This window comes from Pungitius pungitius, chromosome 3 (assembly GCF_949316345.1).
Source record: "Pungitius pungitius chromosome 3, fPunPun2.1, whole genome shotgun sequence".
Classification (NCBI taxonomy): domain Eukaryota; kingdom Metazoa; phylum Chordata; class Actinopteri; order Perciformes; family Gasterosteidae; genus Pungitius; species Pungitius pungitius.
Genome location: NC_084902.1, coordinates 4,397,640 through 4,421,974, shown reverse-complemented (window position 1 = coordinate 4,421,974; position 24,335 = coordinate 4,397,640). Strand labels below are relative to the sequence as shown.

General features: G+C 41.7%; 2 protein-coding genes and 1 long non-coding RNA gene across 4 annotated transcripts in view; 1 reads left to right on the top strand and 2 right to left on the bottom strand.

Annotated features, from left to right (window-relative positions):
* Positions 1-1,255: 1,255 nt before the first annotated feature.
* LOC119218004 (chondroitin proteoglycan 2-like) overlaps positions 1,256-24,335 on the bottom strand; it is a 65,373-nt gene continuing 42,293 nt past the window's right edge. The window contains exons 1-4 of one of the 2 annotated variants that reach the window (XM_062561095.1): positions 3,346-3,614; positions 2,964-3,008; positions 2,207-2,233; positions 1,256-1,970 (exon numbers count right to left, since the gene is read on the bottom strand). In XM_062561095.1, coding sequence (XP_062417079.1) covers positions 1,603-1,970; positions 2,207-2,233; positions 2,964-2,988 — 420 coding nt within the window. In that variant the 5' untranslated portion in view covers positions 2,989-3,008; positions 3,346-3,614 and the 3' untranslated portion in view covers positions 1,256-1,602. Of the gene's footprint in view, positions 1,971-2,206; positions 2,234-2,963; positions 3,009-3,345; positions 3,615-24,335 lie in introns of those variants that run through there. The other variant, XM_062561094.1, reaches the window with a different exon arrangement.
* LOC134126944 (chondroitin proteoglycan-2-like) lies at positions 11,336-12,748 on the top strand. The gene is made up of 3 exons (XM_062560883.1): positions 11,336-11,452; positions 11,886-11,912; positions 12,153-12,748. The coding sequence occupies exons 1-3, from the start codon at positions 11,428-11,430 to the stop codon at positions 12,590-12,592; spliced, it is 492 nt and encodes a 163-aa protein (XP_062416867.1). The 5' UTR covers positions 11,336-11,427; the 3' UTR covers positions 12,593-12,748.
* LOC119218058 (uncharacterized) lies at positions 16,921-19,046 on the bottom strand. The gene is made up of 4 exons (XR_009955981.1): positions 19,010-19,046; positions 18,628-18,672; positions 17,871-17,897; positions 16,921-17,631 (listed from the first exon to the last, which is right to left on the bottom strand). It is a non-coding gene; the product is annotated as an uncharacterized LOC119218058 (long non-coding RNA).

Sequence of the window (24,335 nt, the reverse complement as noted above, 5' to 3'; positions counted from 1 at the left end):
ACATCAGGCTGTACTCCGGAGAGCCATTAGCCAAAGTTTCCATTTATTTATCCGGCAGTGGCTTCTTGCTAATTGCCAACAGAACACAGTTGAGGAAGCTGGGGAGCTGCATCCAAGCAGACGACTCCCTCGTTGTCCCCGATGGTCGCGTTCCACTCTTTAATTTTCTGCGATGCACGAAGCGACGTAGGAGGCACCCGCTGTACCGACAGCCGGTCCGAGTAGACCGGGCGCGTCGCCGCGACGACGTAGTGGAGGAGATCGGCACGTGGCAGGCAGCGGATGAGCTGAGTGGCGGCCACTCCGGAAGACGGACAGCGCGGCAGTGACGTGCGCAAGTGAGGGAGCTCGTTGGAGAGGCGGTATGCTGACCGGCCTTGGCTGGCTCTGTATGAGCTTTCGATGCCTCCACAGGGCTACGAGCGCACCATTTTTGTGGAGCGTTACTGACACCCGCGGAGTGCCCTGAGTGAGCCCCGGAGCAGGGTTTGGTTAAGCTGGAAAACAAAACACAATAAAGCAGGTCATGTAATGGGCCTCTCATTTCGCACCTGTCTTTGTCAGGCCCACTGGAGGAAACCTAATTTATTTAATAGCCCGCTGCCTTAATGCCAGGCGTTTGGTGGTGCACTAAAACAGAAGGCGGCAACGATGAAAGCGTAGCGGGAGAGAGATGGAGGATAAACACTTTCCTCACATTTGCTGGCGAGATACGATTTCCAAAGTGAGGATCTGTGTCAGCCATCTGGTGATGGAGAGCAGTGGGAAACCATGTCGACGAGCTATTTTCAATAATGCAAGCATCCATGCTGTCGCCACATAATTGACAGTTCCAGGGAAGACTTCTGTGAATTTGCTATCTTTTCAGGTCTTATTTTTCCGGAAAGCCAAGCTGGAACTGGCTTCGACACAATGTCGGAGAAAGGCAGCGCTCCACATTTGAAGGGTGCCGTGGTAAGTATTCAGTGTTAAATCCCTGTGCACAGTGGCACCGGTGTGGCCCGCAAATCTGTATTTTGGCACATCAGGTTTCAGCCTGTCAATCCACCACTGTTTCACCATGGAATATCTCAAAAAACTACTTGTTGCATTTCGGATCCGCTTTCAGAAATTTTGTTTTTGGGATTGTCATTGAATACCTGGAAAACTACTGACGTTCCCATCAGCTATACTCTGTTTAATTTGACAAAGTGCAGATAGATGAAGAGAAACTAATACAAAACAACTAAAAATAGTGCAAAGAAAAACTTGCCAGGTATATTTGCTGTGTTTTATTGATTAATTCACCAATGGCTAAACATAAACGAAAGAGAAAGCACCCAATGTGGTTATACACACAACAATGAAGTTAAGAAAACAATGTGATATTTAACCACTATTACATTTCTCACATCCAAAAGCATTGAAGAAACAGAGGAAATTGAACATTTTACACAATTTGATTATGTCCCAATGACTTGCTTTGGGTTTGGAGGTTATAGTGGTGGAGGTGTTGGGTATGAGTGATGCGAATGTTGTAGAAAGAGCCGAGAAGAATGGTGATTATCAGGCTTGGGGTATTGCCCATTTCTTCTTCTACTACATTGGCCTCCATCATCTGTACTAGTAATGGTGCTGATTGGGATAGTCGCACCAATTCTTGGCTTCTACATAGACCAAATTTGCTGGGCATTGCATGACGTAGGTTAGTCCAGCTACACAGCTGAGAAAAGAATGCTGGTCTTTAGGGTTGGTGTACTGCCCATCTTTTCTTCCATAGCACTCGTTTGCATTGTTAACTGGACTATCGGGATAGGCACACACCTTAATGGCTGAGTTATAGACCAAATTTGCCGGGCATTTTCGGACGTGTACTGTTCCAGCTACACAGTAGATGAAAGAGCGTTGGTTCCCGGGGTTGGGGTATTGCCCATCCGGTTTTCCAGTGCAGCGGTTTCTACGGCCACCTTGTGCTTCGATGCCAGATAAACCTAAAACAGTTATTGTTACACATGTGTTTGAAGCTCTTAAGAAAGGGCCCATATTTTCACTGAGATAACACTAATGTATACATTAATAAAAAAGTGGTCACATTAAAGAGGTTTACATTGAATCATACACTGAAAACCACTTCCCCATCCTGGTTTTCCAATAATTGTTAAGTTAAGTACTTCATTCATTTAACAGTGAGACTGTTGATAGTGAACCATACATGTTATAAACTTACCCAAGCAAGCGATGATCAAACAGAGAGCTGGAAAGTGACACACTTGTTAGTATGTCGTTTAAACTAAGCTTAAGAGGAGCATGTGACAAGAAGAAGTTCAACATCCATGGGGCTTCTTTTGCTTTTCTGACTCAACCTTAACAAACTCAATCTCGCCAAGCAGCCCTGTGAAGCTGGTTATTGACTTTGTAAATCAAACATGGGTTTCCAAATCTGATTATGAGCCTGTTCACTTAAAACGGGAAGTGTTTACAGCATCAGACCGATCACAAACATGGAAAAGTCTGGAATCAGCAGAGTGCTGCAATCTACAAACTAAGAATTAACTGGAACAAACAAGAAGGTGAACAAGTATTTCAGGCTGAAAGCAACACTGTTTTAACAGATCTACAGTATCAGTGCTTCATAAATTACTATATAATTACACTCAGATCTCTCATGCTCTAGATGAAGAAGTGATTTAATTTATACATTCTTAGTTACATGCAGGCTGTGTTTTTTGCATGTGTATGTTTAAACTGTGTTTATTTTAGACGGAATTAAGACTTTTTTTAATTGTGTAATATTCATGTACCAGATACTTAGGATTGGTCTCCTGTGAGCTGATATCTCATCTCTAACATCACCTGTTGTGCAGTAGGTTAGGTGTTGAGCATACGTAACCATGGCAATCTATATTATTGAACTGAACTTTTTAATTCAAACAATTATTTATATTATATCTACATATTTACTTTACTACACTCAGTGTGCTTACCTGCAATTAGAGTGAGCTTGCACATTTTGACACGGTTTGGATGCTCTGAAAGAGAAAAAGGTGAAAAAGGTGAACACATGATTCATTTTGCAAATCCTCATTCTGATCAATTCTCGACCAAATTTTTTAAGAGACATTATCCATTCTCACCAAGATTAACTTTTAAATTGAACAATTATGTGACATGAATTTAGATAAAAATGTCCAATAGAACTGAAACACCAAATGTCTAGCTGTAGAGTAGGAAGGACCTGCTAACCCTAACCCTAACCCACACATACAGTATCCCTGTGTTTTTTTACAGGTATAGCAATAAACAGAGCACAACAAAAGTCATGAGTTACAAGTGGATGGTTAGGATCAAAGTAAAAGGTATACTTACAAATGGTGAAAAAAGCAAACACTGTCTCTGCTGTGTCTAGTGACTGACTGATGTCCTGCTGCGATGCTTTATATGGTCGAGGAGCCCACAAGGTGTGACAAATATGCAGCTGTTAATTATCCAATTATTTTGGAATCTTTTGAAAGAGGTAAAACGCCCAACTAAGGTAGCAATTAAGGTTTGGCATCTGATCAGGATTTCTTTTTAAAATCCCCGTAGATCAGCATTCTGAAAAACTCAAACCACCCGGCAGCAACGACCCGATCATATTATAATGTCACATTGTAAGTTGGTAATTGCCTTATTGCCTGCACAAAATAAATATTTGTACTTAGGTACGAGAGAGAAGAGATACTCGTCAAATACAAGACAATAAATAACGATGTACCAACGATTATTGAGCAATGTGGAAACATCTAGAACTTTATGTAGAAGGAAGGGAAATACAAAGCTTTATTGGAGATAGAATTATGGCAAAACATCTACTTAAACAGATGGACGTTGTCACCTGATTTACATTAGAGCTGTAGTTTAAAATTATAAGGAAAAACTGATTAGAGGAGGAGCTTGGGCTCCTACGATGGATAGACTAGAATACACATTTTATTCCAGGTAATCTTGATCAGAGGTCTAAACAATGGATCTCATATGGAATAACAGCAATATGCACAGTTATCACAGATGGAAGCTTCCAGGAGCTGAAATATAAACGCACACTAAATAACCAGGACCACTTCAGATATCTACAATGAAAGGATTTTGTTTTAAATAAAGCAGAAAATTAAACATGGTAGCAATGGAATAATTACAACCATAATGGGAGTTTACAACTCAAAGAAAAACAGAATTATATCAACCATATCAACATCTGATGGAAAATCTAGGAAAAACCACATGTTATGTAAAACTAAAATGGGAAGGGTTGGGGTTAGGGTTATTGGAGTGAATAACACAAAGGATGAATGGTTAAATATTTGGAGGACACAACAATCCTCAACATCTTTGTGAATGTGGAGAGAACACTTGGAAAAATGTAATAAGATTATTTATTACCTCCCATATTACAAACAAGTGTTCGTTTATCACTCAAGCACATTGGAGGAATTGTGGGGCAGTAAATGTAAATCACTCCCATGTATTTTGGCTTTGTCCAGAAAGTATAGAATTCTGGAAAATTGTTCAGAATCCTGGGCTATGAAGTCATGTATGTTTCTCTACCTTTGTCCAGCACTGGATCTTTATGCTATATGTCACTTTAGGCTGTTATGGTAGTGGTACCTGTCATGAGACAGACACACCAGTCACAGTACTATTTAAAGATTTATTAAGATTAAGTACTATTGCAACTCTTCTCAGATCTAGTCAGGATGCCGTTTTACATTATTTGTAGAGTTTATTAGCAACTAACAAGGAACTAGAGGTGGAAATCATTCCTTTAACTCATCATCCCTCAAGGTACTCTTAACGATAAAAAAAAATGTTCTCAGAAAAAGGAACAACTTCCTGTTGCACTGAGGCAGGACAAAGAAACATTTATATTCAAATGTGTGACGAATGTGGGTTGGATTGTCTAAACTGCTCATTTAATTACACAGTGATTTTAAAGTTCCCAAACAAGAACATACCCACACCTCATTTCACAGTTTCTCATTGTGGGTGTGGGATATGATGAAACAATTGGAAAACTTCCTGGGGTTAACAGGTTTGACACGAGGTCCATCAACCTTTTCATGGAAGAAGTCATTCAGAGGGTAGTGGCAGATGTTGTGGCAGGTGTAGTTGCTGTATGTGTTGTGATGGTGTTAGTTGTAGCGTTAGTGACATATTAAGGAAGTTAACTTAAAATCTCCAAAAAGTGCTGCATCGAGTACATTTTCATTTTTAACAATGAAGAGGCTTGGTGCTCAGTCAGCATGACATTTACTATGGCACATTTAAGGAATGGTCTGGTTTACTCCTGACCTCTGGCTCTGACCCCCCTTGCAGTATTTGGTTGGTTCCTTATTACATGAAAATACGCACCTTCACAATTGAGTCCCCGGCAGATGACTGCATTTGTTTTCAGATGTGTTTGTGTTTGCAGAGATTTAGCCGCCATTCCATTCTCTTACAGGCTTGGAAGCACACTTGGCTAATGAAGGTTGCAGGCAGCCGAGATTTATCTCATCTAAAGCCAGAAGGGTGTATCGGAATGTGCATTGACTTTCAGTGAAGTGAGTAATTCCCTTCCAAGAAAGCTTAAGGTGCAAATCGTACGGTAAGACAATAGCACTGCAATAAACAAAAGACTACAAACTTTGCAAATTGCATTTCCACCTCTGTTTGAAAAACAGATATATGCACAATATATGTAAAGAACCTCCACAAATTAAAGACAAAGCTCTTCAGACTATATCTCGAATAACAACACTAGCAAATTGAAGCAATTAAAATTGTACTTATAATGGCCCTTATCTATAACAAGTTGTAAAACGATTTATTTGATAATAATGCACTTTCTCGTCTCTTGTTCTTCTGAGTTTGTATCTCTACGGTTGAAATGCACGCTAAATGACATGTAATGTAATAATGTAATGTAATGTTAGATATATGTATCTTACATTATATATGTATATATATATATATATATATATATATATATATATATATATATATATATATATATATATATATATATTATCACATTGAAATAAGGATCAACATGGAGCTAGAGATGGGTATCGTTTGGATTTTTTCTGAACGATGATTAAAAAAAAAAAAAAAAATGTTGATGGCACGGAAAGTTGGTGGTAGGCTATCGTCAGCTGCTGCGAGGACGGTGTCATCACAGTGTGTCACAGAAATCCACTAGTTGCTTCTGCATTGATAATTGCTCATATGCCTCACTGTGTTGTGTCGCATAGCATGTCGGATCTATTATAATGTATTCAGCACAAGGCCCGCTTGCATTTTGCCGGCCTGGTATGGCCTGGTTTACTCATGGGTCTTGTTCCTTGTACGTGGTTCAACTAAGTCGATCAAATGTCCCATTATCCAGCTCAAGTTAACCAGATGATTGAAATCAGGCTATCTCAGATCACCGAAGGTGTATCCGCGCTCAAACTGTCTCGTTAGTTTGAACCAGATGTCAGTCATCAGGATAATCGCGCGTGCGATTACGTCAGAAGGCGGAGGGCATTTATGAGGATATATGTACTGTATCAGCTTATGTATAATATGCATGTGTAGATGTAGATGACCATATAGAGGAGTTTTATTATGTGTGTGTGAATCCGTGTATGGGCGAATCAGTATATATCTATCAGTCATAATCAGATATTTGATCAATTGAAGCAGTGAAACGTGGAACATCCAGAAGATTATTAAGCGACAAATAAACCAACAGAACTTTACATAGACATTATGCAGCGGCTTTCCAGATGTTCTCTGCATCGCAACACTCTAAAGACATGGACAGTATGAGAGACAGTATGAGACAAGAGTACAGGTCGAGAAAATCTTCTTGAAAATAAATGATTCCTGTCTTTATCATCTAAAGCGCTCGTACACGACGTCATCGCGATCTAAAAGCGGGTCTTTGTGATCTCGGAGAACTGTCTCCTATAAAATACTCCTGGACTTTGTGGTAATTGTATTGGGGGGGGGGGGGGGGGGGTTGTGGTGGCGACAGTCACAACTACTAAATATTGTGTCATTCAAATGTAAAAGGAATGTTGGCCATCAGGGTTTTTGCTAATGCTCATGGCTTTGTCAAGCACTGGATTTTCTGATATATATGTCACTTTAAGCTGTTATGGTAGTGGTACCTCTTATGAGCGACATAGCAATTGTAGTACTATTGCGGTGCAGCCCTGTTACTCTCTGTCAGGATGTCATTTTACATTATTTGTAGAGTCTATTAGCAACAAACAAGGAACTACAGGGGAAAATCATTCTTTTAACAATGTTCAATTTAAATTCATAAGGGATGTGGGTTGGATTGTCTTTTGAAAATGAAGAACTGCACATTTAATTACAGTGATTTAAAAGTTCCCAAACAACACACACACCTCATTTCAATAGTTAACTATGACTGTGGGCTTTCTGATTGAAAAAGTTGTAAAACCTCCTGTACTTAACAGGTTTGACATGAGGACCACCAACCTTTTCATAAAAGCAGTCATTCATAGTGTAGTGGCGGATGTTGTGGTAGGTGTAGTTGCTGTATATGTTGTGATGGTGTTAGTTGTGGTGGCAGTGTGTTCCGTCCGGAATAATAATGGCAATTGCAGTATTTTTTAAATTCCACATTTGTTTTGTAGCGTTGGATGTGGGCTACTCTAGCCCTCTCCTCTTCTGCGTCCTTTGACTATAGAGTCAAGTGGACGTTGGCTGTAGTAGATGGTGACTATGAGGTTATTTAGAGAAGGTAGTGGTTGACGATGAGGTAGAAGGAGTTTTGACAGTTATAATTGTGGTGGTGTGAAATACATTGTATTATAAACATTAAACAGTATGATAATAGAATCATGTAGTCATGGCTGCAGTAGGACAACATAGTTCCTCCTGGTGGTTGTTGGTGTGCACTGCAGCTAGGCCAGTGCGGCACATACAGTATGTAGATGAAATAATCTTCCCTCTCTCACACCCTTTGGCAATTTCACTGACAAAGCAGGTGTGCCAATTAAGAGTGGTGCCAGCAGTCTTATTATTACTCAAATTAAATGCAACCTTATACAGCATAAAGCTCTGGCAACACTAATAAAATAATTTATTGGTTTATATTAACTTTACATTTACATCCATTAATGAATGAATAATAATAAATACAGATATCACAATTTATTGCGGGCGCAGACCGAGCAAGCCTCCACGTACTCCCGGACCTCCGGCTCCATATATGGCCACCAGAACCTCTGGGAGATGGTGAACATAGTCCGCCTGACTCCCGGATGACAGAAAAGCAGTGAGCCCAGTGGATCACCTGTGATTGGCGGGACATACAGCTTATCTTCAGGGCACCCACTAGGTGGCAGGGCTACACCAGCTGAACTGCTTCCTCTATTTGCCAGGTTACCGCTCCAACCACACAGGACCGTGGAAGGAGGAGTTCGGGCACCTTGGCTGCAGGCTCGGGGTCAAAGAGTCGAGAGAGGACATCCGGCGCAAAGTTCCGGGACCCCGGCCTGTAAGAGAGGGAAAAAGAGTAGGGGTTAAAAAACAGCGGCCACCTGGCCTGGCGAGAATTAAGTTGCTTAGCTTGACGCATGTACTCTATGTTCTTGTGATCCGTACACACAAGAAACGGCTGGCTGGCCCCCTCTAACCAATGACGCCATTCTTCTAAAGCAGTGTTTCTCAACTGGTGGGTCGCTTGTCATTAAGGGGTAAAGGTGGGTCCCGGAGCCAGACAAGTTGAGAACCACTGTTCTAAAGCCACCTTGACTGCCAGAAGTTTCCTGTTTCCGACATCATAATTTCGCTCCGCCTTCGACAGCCGTCGAGATAAGTAAGCCCATGGGTGCACCTTACTGTCCGGCTGCGATTTGAGAGAGGACAGCCCCGATCCCTTCGTTGGAGGCGTCCACCTCCACCACAAACTGCCGCTGCGGTTCTGGCATGGTGAGGATCGGAGCGGTGGTGACGCGGCGTTTAAGGTCCTGAAAAGACGCCTCCGTCTCTGGACACCAAAGAAAATGCACCTTGGAAGATGTTAATACATGTAGCGGAGCAGCTATAGCGCTGAAGCCCCTGATGAACCGCCTATAGAAGTTAGCATATTGGAGGAACTGCTGAATTAGTGAGTTCGAAGGGCATGACCAAATACTCAATGTACTCAAGGTACCCAAATGATAGATATTACGTAAGTCGGTGAATATCTTGGCCTGCCGCAGTTGATCAAAAACAGATGACATGAGGGTTAGGGGGTAACTATTCTTAATCGTTGTCATGTTGCCCCTGTCGGACTCCTCCCCCGCCAGCTCTGCTCCACTCTTCCCACCAGCTGCAGTCAATCACCCTCGTCACCTCACCTCCTCTTAAGGAGCTGCAAAACCCCGTGCCGTCGTCAGTTCGTTGCCATTCAACGTCGACTCGCCAGGCCCCAGCCAAGCTTTGTCTTGTCCTGCCTTGCCTTTTTCTATTTAAACTAACCCTTGTTCTCGTGCCTCAGGAAACTGCTTCAGGAGCACGCCAGGGGGGACCTCCAGCCAAGCGGTATCACCCATCCTCGAGCCCGGACCTCGTCCAAGCCAAGTCCCTGTCTGCCGCACCGACACAATAAACCTGTACACTTTCCCACGACTTACCTGTCTTTTCTCTGGGTTCCAGCACCTGGGTTCGCCCCGTCAGGGTACCATGACAATCGTAATATCATTTAGTGGGCGGTAGTCTATGCACGGCCTTAAGGAACCATCCTTCTTTCCTACAAAAAAGAAACCGGCCCCTGCTGAAGACAAGGAGGGACGGATGAGCCCTTCCTTAAGTGACGAGTCTATGTAGTCCCTCATGGCCTTCCTCTCTGGTCTCGAGGTGGAATACAGGCACCCCTTGGGGATAGTGGAACCGGGAATGAGATCAATGGCGCAGTCGTAAGGACAATGCGAAGGGAGTGACAGCGCCTTAGACTTGTTGAAAACCTCCTGAAGGTGATGATAGCATGACGGGACAGAGCTTAAGTCGGGACATTCAGGGTCTGCAGGGGAATCAGCAGAGACAATGTCAAGCATGGTTTCCTCTCTCGAGTCAATACAACGATTCTCACAGTTCTCTCCCCAGCCCATAATCTCCCCAGATCTCCATTCAATGTGGGGGTTGTGGCGAAGCAGCCATGGAAATCCTAAGATCAAGGCATGACCTGAGGACTCAAACAAAAAAGACGTAATGTATTCCTGAAGGTGCAGTTCTACCGGCTCAGTGACGTGAGTGATGGTAAACAAGTCATTCTCATTAAGATCCTGCGCTTTGATGGTTCTCTCCAATGGGCGCGGGGGACTGCGAACGTGTCCCCGATGATGATGGGCTCTCCGGAGCGAGCGCAATGGGAAACCTCCCCATGTCCGCCGATCTTCTCCGTGCTGACTGTTGAAGCTCACGTAGCCTGATGTCGGTTCTAATGAAAAGCGTGATCAAGGAATCCAGGTCGGAAGGAAAATCCAGAGGAACCAACAGCTCTCGAATGGGAGCAGCTAATCCCTTCAGAAAAACGTCAAAAAGGGCAGTGGAGTTCTATCCACTCTCCGCCTCCAGGATGCGAAAGAGGATGGCATAGTCACATACTGTGTTGGTGCCATGCTTAATCCCACTCAGCTCCCGGGCCTTAGCACGGTCGGATGAGACCGGGTCAGAAGTTCTCTGGCGAGCTGCCCCAAAATCTGTCAATGAGCTGCAGAGGGGAGACTCACGCGCCCACTCGGCTGTAGCTAATGCTCGAGCTCTCCCCGTCAGGAGGGAGATGAAGGCGATCTTAGATAATAAAACATTATAAAACTCTGTTGCCGGCACTAAAACATTACGCAGACCTCGATGCATTTAGCTATGTAAACGATAATCTGTCAAAGTTTAAAAAGAAATCCTGATCAGATGCCAAACCACAATTGCTAACTTAGTTAGGTGTTTGACCTCTTTCCAAAAGATTCCAAAATAATTGGATAATTAACAGCTACATATTTGTCACACCTTGTGGGCTCCTCGACCATATAAAGCATCGCAGCAGGACATCAGTCAGTCACTAGACACAGCAGAGACAGTGTTTGCTTTTTTCACCATTTGTAAGTATACCTTTTCCTTTGATCCTAACCATCCACTTGTAACTCATGACTTTTGTTGTGCTCTGTTTATTGCTATACCTGTAAAAAAACACAGGGATACTGTATGTGTGCGTCAGGGTTAGGGTTAGCAGGTCCTTCCTACTCTACAGCTAGACATTTGGTGTTTCACAGTTCAATTGGACATTTTTATCTAAATTCATGTCACATAATTGTACACATATAATGGTTGAGAATTGCTCAGAATCAGGATTTGTCAAATGAATCATGTGTTCACCTTTTTCACGCTGCATATTAACCGAATGCTTCTCTTTCAGGGCATCCAAACCGTGTCAAAATGTGCAAGCTCACTCTAACTGCAGGTAAGCACACTGTTAAAGTAAACGTTTTAATTAAAAAGGTTAGTTTAACCAAATCACCAAAACATATTTTCTAACTTGGCTCCTTTGGTATCTTACCAACCAGTGGCCTCACCAGTCCAACACTGTCTTTATTTATTGTCCTTCCCTGACTTGTCATTTGAAACCATGTTGCTTTCAGCCTGAAATATTTGTTAACCTTCCTGTTTTTTCTCCAAAATTAAAGTTAATTCTTTGTAGATTGCAGCGCTCTGCTAATGGCAGACTTTTCCATGTTTGTGATCCGTCAGATGCTGTAAACACTTCCTGTTTTAAGGGATTGTTTAGGTTGAGTCAGAAAAGAAAAAGTTGCCCCATGGATGTTGAACTACTTCTTGTCACATGCTCTTCTTAAGCTTAGTTTAAACGACATACTAACAAGTGTGTCACTTTCCAGCTCTCTGTTTGATCATCGCCTGCTTGGGTAAGTTCATAACATGTATAGTTCACAATCAACAGTCTCACTGTTAGATGAATGAAGTACTTAACTTAACAATTGTTGGAAAACCGGCATGGGGAAGTAGTTTCAGTGTATAATTCAATGTAAACCTCTTTAATGTAACCTTTTTTAATTCATTTATACATTTGTGTTATCACAATGAAAAATTGGGCCCATTCAGGTCTTTAAAAACTTTTAACACATATGTGACAATAACTGTTTTAGGTTTATCTGGCATTGAAGCAAACTCTGGCCCCTCCTACCCCAACAATGCATTCTCCTGTGCTGGAAAACCCGATGGGCTATACCCCAACCCTAGTGACGAACATTCTTTCTTCTACTGTGTAGCTGGACAAGTAAATCTTAAACAATGCGCTGCAAATTTGGTCTATAAACCAGCCATTAAGGTTTGTGACTATCCCAAATTTGCATTCTTCTGCGTTGGAAAACGCGATGGGCAATACCCCAACCCTAGTGACCAACATTCTTTCTTCTACTGTGTAGCTGGAAAAGCATTTCTCAGACAATGCCCAGCAAATTTGGTCTATAACTCAGCCATTAAGGTGTGTGCCTATCCCGATAGTCCAGTCAACAAGGCAAACGACTGCTATGGAAGAAAAGATGGGCAGTGTCACGGCTTGGCTTCGCTTCCTGTTTTAGTTTGAAGTTTCATGTCTCTTGTGGTCCTGGGTTAACTTCACTTCCTGCCTTGTCTTGTGATTGCGTGATTGATTCCACCTGTGTCCAATCACCTGCACCTCCCTTGTGTATTTAAGCCCTGTGTGCCAGTTGTCCTTTGTCGCGTCATTGTCTTACGTCACTCGTCGTTGGAGCACGTCTTGGTTTAGAAATAAACAGCCCTTTGTTTGGAAAAACTCTGCGTTTGAGTCCTCCCTGCAACCTGCTCCAGCCCAACCTTCTGACAGAATGACGCGACCGTGTAAGGACTCAGCAGACTCCTGGTGCGACTTGGGCCCGGAATACCTTGATGTGAGGAGCCCGTTTTTCCAGCGCAAAACGGATTTCATTTTTGGTCCCAGGAGCTATCGGAAGGCGTGCCTTGAGCTAAGGGACATCCTCAATCCGAGGAAGAAGAGCCCGAGGAGGAGGAGGATACGAACCCCTCCAGCCGCAGCTCCTGACCCGGCCCAAAGACGCCCGTCCCAGCCCGTTCCGGCCCCCAGAGTCTCGTCCCAGCCCGTTCCGGCCCCCAGAGTCTCGTCCCAGCCCGTTCCGGCCCCCAGAGTCTCGTCCCAGCCCGTTCCATGACCCCTCCCTCCCACCCTCTTGGGACCGCCTGGAAGTCGGTCCTTGAAGGGGGGGTGGGGTCAGGGGTTGGGCCGGAGCCCCACGCCACGACGACGCCGCAGCCGCACTGCTCGGCGCCCCCCGCCACGACAACGCCGCAGCCGCACTGCTCGGCGCCCCCCGCCACGACGCCGCCGCACCGCTCGGCGCCCCCCGAGACCCTGAGGCCCGGCCGCCAACCCGGCAGACCCCCCGAGACCCTGAGGCCCGGCCGCCGACCCGGCAGACCCCCAGAGCACCCCACGCCCGGCCGCCTCCCCGGCAGGCCGCCGGACCATAGCTGTCGGGTCCCCGCCCTCCCTCCCTTGTCTGTTTTTCTAGGTTCCACCCTCCTTTAGGACCGTCTGGAATTCGGTCCTTAAGGGGGGGTTCTGTCACGGTTTGGCCTCGCTTCCTGTTTTAGTTTGAAGTTTCATGTCTCTTGTGGTCCTGGGTTAACTTCACTTCCTGCCTTGTCTTGTGATTGCGTGAATGATTCCACCTGTGTCCAATCACCTGCACCTCCCTTGTGTATTTAAGCCCTGTGTGCCAGTTGTCCTTTGTCGCGTCATTGTCTTACGTCACTCGTCGTTGGAGCACGTCATGTCTTGGCTTAGAAATAAAGAGCCCTTTGTTTGGAAAAACTCTGCGTTTGAGTCCTCCCTGCAACCTGCTCCAGCCCGACCTTCTGACAGGCAGTACACCAACGCTAGAGACCAGCATTCTTTTCTCAGCTGCGTAGCTGGACTAACCTACATCATGCAATGCCCAGCAAATTTGGTCTATGTAGAAGCCAAGAATTGGTGCGACTATCCCAATCAGCACTATTACTAGTACAGATGATGGAGGCCAATGTAGTAGAAGAAGAAATGGGCAATACCCCAAGCCTGATAATCACCATTCTTCTTGGCTCCTTCTACCACATTTGCATCACTCATACCCAACACCTTCACCACTATAACCTCCAAACCCAAAGCAAGTCATTGGGACATAATCAAATTGTGTAAAATGTTCAATTTCCTCTGTTTCTTCAATGACTTTGGATGTGAGAAATGTAATAGTGGTTAAATATCACATTATTTTCTCAATTTCATTGTTGTGTGTATAATCACATAAACAAATCTAAATTTAGATACATCCTTAAGCGACATGAATGAGTATCAATCACCATAGCAACACATTGAAAAACCTGAACCTGCTCTGGCGCAGGTTAATTTGAGCTCCTCCAGATGCTCCATGTACTGTATGTTAAACTACTTCCTGGCACAAGTTTATAACATGTATAATTCACAATCAACAGTCTCACTGTTAGATGACTGAAGTACTTAACAATTGTTGGAAAACCAGGATGGGGAAGTCGTTTTCAGTGTATGATTCAATGTAATCCTCTCTAATGTAACCAAAAATATGGGCCCTTTCTTAAGAGTTGTTGTTGAGATCAATCATTTTATATTGTCAACTACCTTATTGCCTGCACAAAAATAAATATTTATACTTAGGGATGAGAGAGAATAGATACTCGTCAAATATAAGACAAAAGCACTGCAATAAATAAAAGACTACAAACTTTTTTAGCATTTCCACCTTTGGTAAGAATAACAGATACATGCAAAATATATGTAGAGAACCTTTACTTATCTTCTTCACCAACAAGTGCTGCATCCAGTACATTTTCATTTTTAACAATGAAGAAGCTTGGTGCTCAGTCAGCATGAAATTTACTAAGATTCATCTTTTTCCGCTCTAATTGCCGCGATCGACTTCAAGGTGTAACCTTGATTATTGTTCGGTCAGAAAGGGCGCACCCAGAGACGGATGGTGGAGCAATATTGTTGTTCGGGTGGAAATCGGGAGAAAATCGGGAGGAAGGTCGGTCCGGGAGATTTTTGGGAGGGGCTTTGAAATTCGGGAGGATTGACATGTCTGGTCATCGCAGCCCTGGACCATCAGCAGCACAAACTCGTTTTGCCGACCGCAGCAGAGTGGGATAAACTGCAGAGGCTCGAGACCCTTCTAGAGCCATGCAGGGAAATCAGTCTGTAACTTATCAAATAACATGATTTGATTATTTTCTGGAATTAATTAAAAAGTCAAATATCAATAACATGTATTCATGTAAAAAATAATAATGATGATAATAATAATGATAATTATGTATCTGTGTCCTGTTATTTATCTTTAGTATGCATACACACAGACAGAAATCCACTAGTTGCTTCTGCATTGATAATTGCTTGATTATCAAGCTCAAGTTAACCAGATGATTGACATCAGGCTATCTCAGTTCCCCGAAGGTGGATCTGCCCTCAAACTGTCTCATTAGTTTGAACCAGTTGTCAGTCATCAGGATAATCATGCGTGCGATTACGTCAGAAGGAGAAAGAGTCAATCACCAAAACAAGAATTTAATAACAGTACAAAGGCAAATAAACTCAAAGAAGAGCATCTTTTTCTTCTGCTGATAAGCAGGAGTTGATAATTAACTTATATAAAGAGATAATATGTGTATTTGAATAATTTCTCCCGGATTAATTGAACGTATTGTACATTTTTTACGTTGTTCATTCTGTATGCCTCCTCTGTCTCTCTACAGGTGTCTTCCCTTTATGCTGCTTTTTCATTGTTTGGGTTTTTCCTGTGCCAATGTGAGGGTTTCTGGACAGAGGATGTCACACGTGTACAGACTGTAAAGCCCTCTGAGGCAAATTTGCAATACTGTGCTATAGAAAATTAAATTAAATGAATCATATAATCATGGCCATGACACCGCCCCCCTGTGAGGTCTACAAAATTAATCATATAATAATGTCACATTGTAAATTGTTAATTGCCTTATTGCCTGCGCAAAAATAAATATTTATACTTAGGGACCAGAGAGAATAGATACTATTCTATTTTAAATATAAGACAATAGCACTGCAATAAACAAAAGACTACAAACTTTACAAATTGCAATTCCACCTTCGGTATGAATAACAAATTCATGCACAATATATACCTCGACTAAAGACACCAACAAATTGTGGCACTTAAATTGTACTTATAATGAACGAGTTTCCTTGTTGAAAAAAGGAACAGCATGGAGCTAGAGATGGGTATCGTTTGGGTTCTTTCCCTACACCGGGGCTAAAACAATTCCGGTGCCTAAACCAATAATAAAAAGTACAAAGCAATGATTAAAACAAAAAAAGCCTTTTTTTTAATGGCACGACAAATTGCCGGTAGGCTATGGTCAGCTGCTGCAAGGACGGTGTCATCAGAGTGTGTAATTTAAGTTTTTTTAAATGCGCTCAAGAACCAAAAATAAACACCAAAATCTGCGTTGCGTTTCAGTCCGGTAGGTACCGGTCATATAGGATCCGGTGCCATATTGGTATCAGTTCTCGGTATATACAAACGTCAGAATGCCTCGGGGATCAATTATCATTACTCTGACCCCCCTGCCGTATTTCTCATTCAGACTTGTTTCATTATTATATGAAAACATGCTCCTCCACAGCACGCCTCTATGGCTCTGTCAATCCAACACTGTTTCTAAATGTTGCTAAATTTAGATTTCTTTCAGTGATTGTCATTGAATACCCGGAAAACTACTGACCAGACCATCAGTCCCCGCTATACTCAGTGTTTATTGGACAAACGGCAGATAGGTGAAGAGAAACTAAAACAGAACAACTAAAAATAGTGCAAAGAAATGCTTGCCAGGTATATTTGCTGTATTTTATTGCTTCATTGTTTCATAATTATGATTGAATTAAATTCAGAGTGAGATCACATGAATATAATTACAATATGCCACGTTTGTGTCATAATGTAAGACCAATCCATTCACCAATGGCTAAACATAAACGAAAGAGAAAGCACCCAATGTGATTATACACACAACAATGAAGTTAAGAAAACAATGTGATATTTAACCACTATTACATTTCTCACATCCAAAAACATTGAAGAAACAGAGCAAATTGAACATTTAACAGAATTTGATTATATCAGGGTTGGGATATTGCCCATTTCTTCTTCTACTACATTGGCCTCCATCATCTGTAGTAGAACTTTGGTTAATACAAACATTTATTCTCGGCTTCTACATAGACCAAATTTGCTGGGCATTGCATGATGTAGGTTAGTCCAGCTACACAGCTGAGAAAAGAATGCTGGTCACTAGGGTTGGTGTACTGCCCATCTGCTTTTCCAACGCAGTCGTTTGCATTGTTAAGTGGAGTATCGGGGAAGGCACACACCTTAATGGCTGAGTTATAGACCAAATTTGCTGGGCATTGTGTGAGAAATGCTTTTCCAGCTACACAGTAGAAGAAAGAATGTTCGTCACTTGGGTTGGGGTATTGCCCATCGGGTTTTCCAATGCAGGAGAATGCAAAGTTGGGGTTGGAGTTTGCTTCAATGCCAGGTAAACCTAAAACAGTTATTGTCACACATGTGTTAGAAGCCTTAAGTCTTAAAGGGCCCATATTTTCACTGAGATAACACTAATGTATACATTAATAAAAAAGTGGTCACATAAAAGAGGTTTACATTGAATCATACACTGAAAACCACTTCCCCATCCTGGTTTTCCAATAATTGTTAAGTTAAGTACTTCATTCATCTAACAGTGAGACTGTTGATAGTGAACTATACATGTTATAAACTTACCCAAGCAAGCGATGATCAAACAGAGAGCTGGAAAGTGACACACTTGTTAGTATGTCGTTTAAACTAAGCTTAAGAGGAGCATGTGACAAGAAGAAGTTCAACATCCATGGGGCTTCTTTTGCTTTTCTGACTCAACCTAAACAAACTCAATCTCGCCAAGCAGCCCTGTGAAGCTGGTTATTGACTTTGTAAATCAAACATGGGTTTCCAAATCTGATTATGAGCCTGTTCACTTAAAACGGGAAGTGTTTACAGCATCAGACCGATCACAAACATGGAAAAGTCTGGAATCAGCAGAGTGCTGCAATCTACAAACCAAGAATTAACTGGAACAAACAAGAAGGTGAACAAGTATTTCAGGCTGAAAGCAACACTGTTTTAACAGATCTACAGTATCAGTGCTTCATAAATTACTATATAATTACACTCAGATCTCTCATGCTCTAGATGAAGAAGTGATTTAATTTATACATTCTTAGTTACATGCAGGCTGTGTTTTTTGCATGTGTATGTTTAAACTGTGTTTATTTTAGACGGAATTAAGACTTTTTTTAATTGAGTAATATTCATGTACCAGATACTTAGGATTGGTCTCCTGTGAGCTGATATCTCATCTCTAACATCACCTGTTGTGCATTAGGTTAGGTGTTGAGCATACGTAACCATGGCAATCTATATTATTGAACTGAACTTTTTAATTCAAACAATTATTTATATTATATCTACATATTTACTTTACTACACTCAGTGTGCTTACCTGCAGTTAGAGTGAGCTTGCACATTTTGACACGGTTTGGATGCTCTGAAAGAGAAAAAGGTGAAAAAGGTGAACACATAATTCATTTTGCAAATCCTCATTCTGATCAATTCTCGACCAAATTTTTTAAGAGACATTATCCATTCTCACCAAGATTAACTTTTAAATTGAACAATTATGTGACATGAATTGGCATAAAAATGTACAATAGAACTGAAACACCAAATGTCTAGCTGTAGAGTAGGAAGGACCTGCTAACCCTAACCCTAACCCACACATACAGTATCCCTGTGTTTTTTAACAGGTATAGCAATAAACAGAGCACAACAAAAGTCCTGAGTTACAAGTGGATGGTTAGGATCAAAGTAAAAGGTATACTTACAAATGGTGAAAAAAGCAAACACTTTCTCTGCTGTGTCTAGTGACTGACTGATGTCCTGCTGCGATGCTTTATATGGTCGAGGAGCCCACAAGGTGTGACAAATATGCAGCTGTTAATTATCCAATTATTTTGGAATCTTTTGAAAGAGGTAAAACGCCCAACTAAGGTAGCAATTAAGGTTTGGCATCTGATCAGGATTTCTTTTTACAATCCCCGTAGATCAGCATTCTGAAAAACTCAAACCACCCGACAGCAACGACCTGATCATATTATAATGTCACATTGTAAGTTAGTAATTGCCTTATTGCTTGCACAAAAAAAATATTTGTACTTAGGTACGAGAGAGAAGAGATACTCGTCAAATACAAGACAATAAATAACGATGTACCAACGATTATTGAGCAATGTGGAAACATCTAGAACTTTATGTAGAAGGAAGGGAAATACAAAGCTTTATTGGAGATAGAGTTATGGCAAAACATCTACTTAAACAGATGGACGTTGTCACCTGATTTACATTAGAGCTGTAGTTTAAAATAATAAGGAAAAACTGATTAGAGGAGGAGCTTGGGCTCCTACGATGGATAGACTACAATACACATTTTATTCCAGGTAATCTTGATCAGAGGTCTAAACAATGGATCTCATATGGAATAACAGCAATATGCACAGTTATCACAGATGGAAGCTTCCAGGAGCTGAAATATAAACGCACACTAAATAACCAGGACCACTTCAGATATCTACAATGAAGGGATTTTGTTGTAAATAAAGCAGAAAATTAAACAGGGTAGCAATGGAATAATTACAACCATAATGGGAGTTTACAACTCAAAGAAAAACAGAATTATATCAACCATATCAACATCTGATGGAAAATCTAGGAAAAACCACATGTTATGTAAAACTAAAATGGGAAGGGTTGGGGTTAGGGTTATTGGAGTGAATAACACAAAGGATGAATGGTTAAATATTTGGAGGACACAACAATCCTCAACATCTTTGTGAATGTGGAGGGAACACTGTTGGAAAAATGTAATAAGATTATTTATTACCTCCCAAGTGTTCATCTATCACTCAACCACTTTGGAGGAATTGTGGGGCAGTAAATGTAAATCACTCCCATGTATTTTGGCTTTGTCCAGAAAGTATAGAATTCTGGAAAATTGTTCAGAATCCTGGGCTATGAAGTCATGTATGTTTCTCTACCTTTGTCCAGCACTGGATCTTTATGCTATATGTCACTTTAGGTTGTTATGGTAGTGGTACCTGTCATGAGACAGACACACCAGTCACAGTACTATTTAAAGATTTATTAAGATTAAGTACTATTGCAACTCTTCTCAGATCCTGTCAGGATGCCGTTTTACATTATTTGTAGAGTTTATTAGCAACTAACAAGGAACTACAGGTGGAAATCATTCCTTTAACCCATTATCCCTTTAACAATAAAAAATAAACTGTTCTTAGAAAAAGGAACAACTTCCTGTTGCACTGAGGCAGGACAAAGAAACATTTATATTCAAATGTGTGACGAATGTGGGTTGGATTGTCTAAACTGCTCATTTAATTACACAGTGATTTTAAAGTTCCCAAACAAGAACATACCCACACCTCATTTCACAGTTTCTCATTGTGGGTGTGGGATATGATGAAACAATTGGAAAACTTCCTGGGGTTAACAGGTTTGACACGAGGTCCATCAACCTTTTCATGGAAGAAGTCATTCAGAGGGTAGTGGCAGATGTTGTGGCAGGTGTAGTTGCTGTATGTGTTGTGATGGTGTTAGTTGTAGCGTTAGTGACATATTAAGGAAGTTAACTTAAAATCTCCAAAAAGTGCTGCATCGAGTACATTTTCATTTTTAACAATGAAGAGGCTTGGTGCTCAGTCAGCATGACATTTACTATGGCACATTTAAGGAATGGTCTGGTTTACTCCTGACCTCTGGCTCTGACCCCCCTTGCAGTATTTGGTTGGTTCCTTATTACATGAAAATACGCACCTTCACAATTGAGTCCCCGGCAGATGACTGCATTTGTTTTCAGATGTGTTTGTGTTTGCAGAGATTTAGCCGCCATTCCATTCTCTTACAGGCTTGGAAGCACACTTGGCTAATGAAGGTTGCAGGCAGCCGAGATTTATCTCATCTAAAGCCAGAAGGGTGTATCGGAATGTGCATTGACTTTCAGTGAAGTGAGTAATTCCCTTCCAAGAAAGCTTAAGGTGCAAATTGTACGGTAAGACAATAGCACTGCAATAAACAAAAGACTACAAACTTTGCAAATTGCATTTCCACCTCTGTATGAAAAACAGATATATGCACAATATATGTAAAGAACCTCCACAAATTAAAGACAAACCTCTTCAGACTATATCTCGAATAACAACACTAGCAAATTGAAGCAATTAAAATTGTACTTATAATGGCCCTTATCTATAACAAGTTGTAAAACGATTTATTTGATAATAATGCACTTTCTCGTCTCTTGTTCTTCTGAGTTTGTATCTCTACGGTTGAAATGCATGCTAAATGACATGTAATGTAATAATGTAATGTAATGTTAGATATATGTATTTTACATTATATATATATATATATATATTATCACATTGAAATAAGGATCAACATGGAGCTAGAGATGGGTATCGTTTGGATTTTTTCTGAACGATGATTAAAAAAAAAAAAAAAATGTTGATGGCACGGAAAGTTGGTGGTAGGCTATCGTCAGCTGCTGCGAGGACGGTGTCATCACAGTGTGTCACAGAAATCCACTAGTTGCTTCTGCATTGATAATTGCTCATATGCCTCACGGTGTTGTGTCGCATAGCATGTCGGATCTATTATAATGTATTCAGCACAAGGCCCGCTTGCATTTTGCCGGCCTGGTATCGCCTGGTTTACTCATGGGTCTTGTTCCTTGTACGTGGTTCAACTAAGTCGATCAAATGTCCCATTATCCAGCTCAAGTTAACCAGATGATTGAAATCAAGCTATCTCAGATCACCGAAGGTGGATCCGCGCTCAAACTGTCTCGTTAGTTTGAACCAGATGTCAGTCATCAGGATAATCGCGCGTGCGATTACGTCAGAATGCGGAAGGCATTTATGAGGATATATGTACTGTATCAGCTTATGTTTAATATGCATGTGTAGATGTAGATGACCATATAGAGGAGTTTTATTATGTGTGTGTGAATCCGTGTATGGGCCAATCAGTATATATCTATCAGTCATAATCAGATATTTGATCAATTGAAGCAGTGAAACGTGGAACATCCAGAAGATTATTAAGCGACAAATAAACCAACAGAACTTTACATAGACATCATGCAGCGGCTTTCCAGATGTTCTCTGCATCGCAACACTGTAAAGACATGGACAGTATGAGAGACAGTATGAGACAGTGTGTGAGACACGAAAGAGTACAGGTCGAGAAAATCTTCTTGAAAATAAATGATTCCTGTCTTCATCATCTAAAGCGCTCGTAGACGACGTCATCGCGACCTAAAAGCGGGTCTTTGTGATCTCGGAGAACTGTCTCCTATAAAATACTCCTGGACTTTGTGGTAATTGTATTGGGGGGGGGGGTTGTGGTGGCGACAGTCACAACTACTAAATATTGTGTCATTCAAACGTAAAAGGAATGTTGGCCATCAGGGTTTTTGCTAATGCTCATGGCTTTGTCAAGCACTGGATTTTCTGATATATATGTCACTTTAAGCTGTTATGGTAGTGGTACCTCTTATGAGCGACATAGCAATTGTAGTACTATTGCGGTGCAGCCCTGTTACTCTCTGTCAGGATGTCATTTTACATTATTTGTAGAGTCTATTAGCAACAAACAAGGAACTACAGGGGAAAATCATTCTTTTAACAATGTTCAATTTAAATTCATAAGGGATGTGGGTTGGATTGTCTTTTGAAAATGAAGAACTGCACATTTAATTACAGTGATTTAAAAGTTCCCAAACAACACACACACCTCATTTCAATAGTTAACTATGACTGTGGGCTTTCTGATTGAAAAAGTTGTAAAACCTCCTGTACTTAACAGGTTTGACATGAGGACCACCAACCTTTTCATAAAAGCAGTCATTCATAGTGTAGTGGCGGATGTTGTGGTAGGTGTAGTTGCTGTATATGTTGTGATGGTGTTAGTTGTGGTGGCAGTGTGTTCCGTCCGGAATAATAATGGCAATTGCAGTATTTTTTAAATTCCACATTTGTTTTGTAGCGTTGGATGTGGGCTACTCTAGCCCTCTCCTCTTCTGCGTCCTTTGACTATAGAGTCAAGTGGACGTTGGCTGTAGTAGATGGTGACTATGAGGTTATTTAGAGAAGGTAGTGGTTGACGATGAGGTAGAAGGAGTTTTGACAGTTATAATTGTGGTGGTGTGAAATACATTGTATTATAAACATTAAACAGTATGATAATAGAATCATGTAGTCATGGCTGCAGTAGGACAACATAGTTCCTCCTGGTGGTTGTTGGTGTGCACTGCAGCTAGGCCAGTGCGGCACATACAGTATGTAGATGAAATAATCTTCCCTCTCTCACACCCTTTGGCAATTTCACTGACAAAGCAGGTGTGCCAATTAAGAGTGGTGCCAGCAGTCTTATTATTACTCAAATTAAATGCAACCTTATACAGCATAAAGCTCTGGCAACACTAATAAAATAATTTATTGGTTTATATTAACTTTACATTTACATCCATTAATGAATGAATAATAATAAATACAGATATCACAATTTATTGCGGGCGCAGACCGAGCAAGCCTCCACGTACTCCCGGACCTCCGGCTCCATATATGGCCACCAGAACCTCTGGGAGATGGTGAACATAGTCCGCCTGACTCCCGGATGACAGAAAAGCAGTGAGCCCAGTGGATCACCTGTGATTGGCGGGACATACAGCTTATCTTCAGGGCACCCACTAGGTGGCAGGGCTACACCAGCTGAACTGCTTCCTCTATTTGCCAGGTTACCGCTCCAACCACACAGGACCGTGGAAGGAGGAGTTCGGGCACCTTGGCTGCAGGCTCGGGGTCAAAGAGTCGAGAGAGGACATCCGGCGTAAAGTTCCGGGACCCCGGCCTGTAAGAGAGGGAAAAAGAGAAGGGGTTAAAAAACAGCGGCCACCTGGCCTGGCGAGAATTAAGTTGCTTAGCTTGACGCATGTACTCTATGTTCTTGTGATCCGTACACACAAGAAACGGCTGGCTGGCCCCCTCTAACCAATGACGCCATTCTTCTAAAGCAGTGTTTCTCAACTGGTGGGTCGCTTGTCATTAAGGGGTAAAGGTGGGTCCCGGAGCCAGA

Excerpts from the sequence above, each read along its gene's own strand:
- LOC134126944 (XM_062560883.1), top strand. The coding sequence starts at position 11,428 with ATGTGCAAGCTCACTCTAACTGCAG. Across the intron at positions 11,453-11,885 it reads CAAGCTCACTCTAACTGCAG|CTCTCTGTTTGATCATCGCC; the intron begins GTAAGCACACTG and ends GTCACTTTCCAG. Across the intron at positions 11,913-12,152 it reads TTTGATCATCGCCTGCTTGG|GTTTATCTGGCATTGAAGCA; the intron begins GTAAGTTCATAA and ends TAACTGTTTTAG.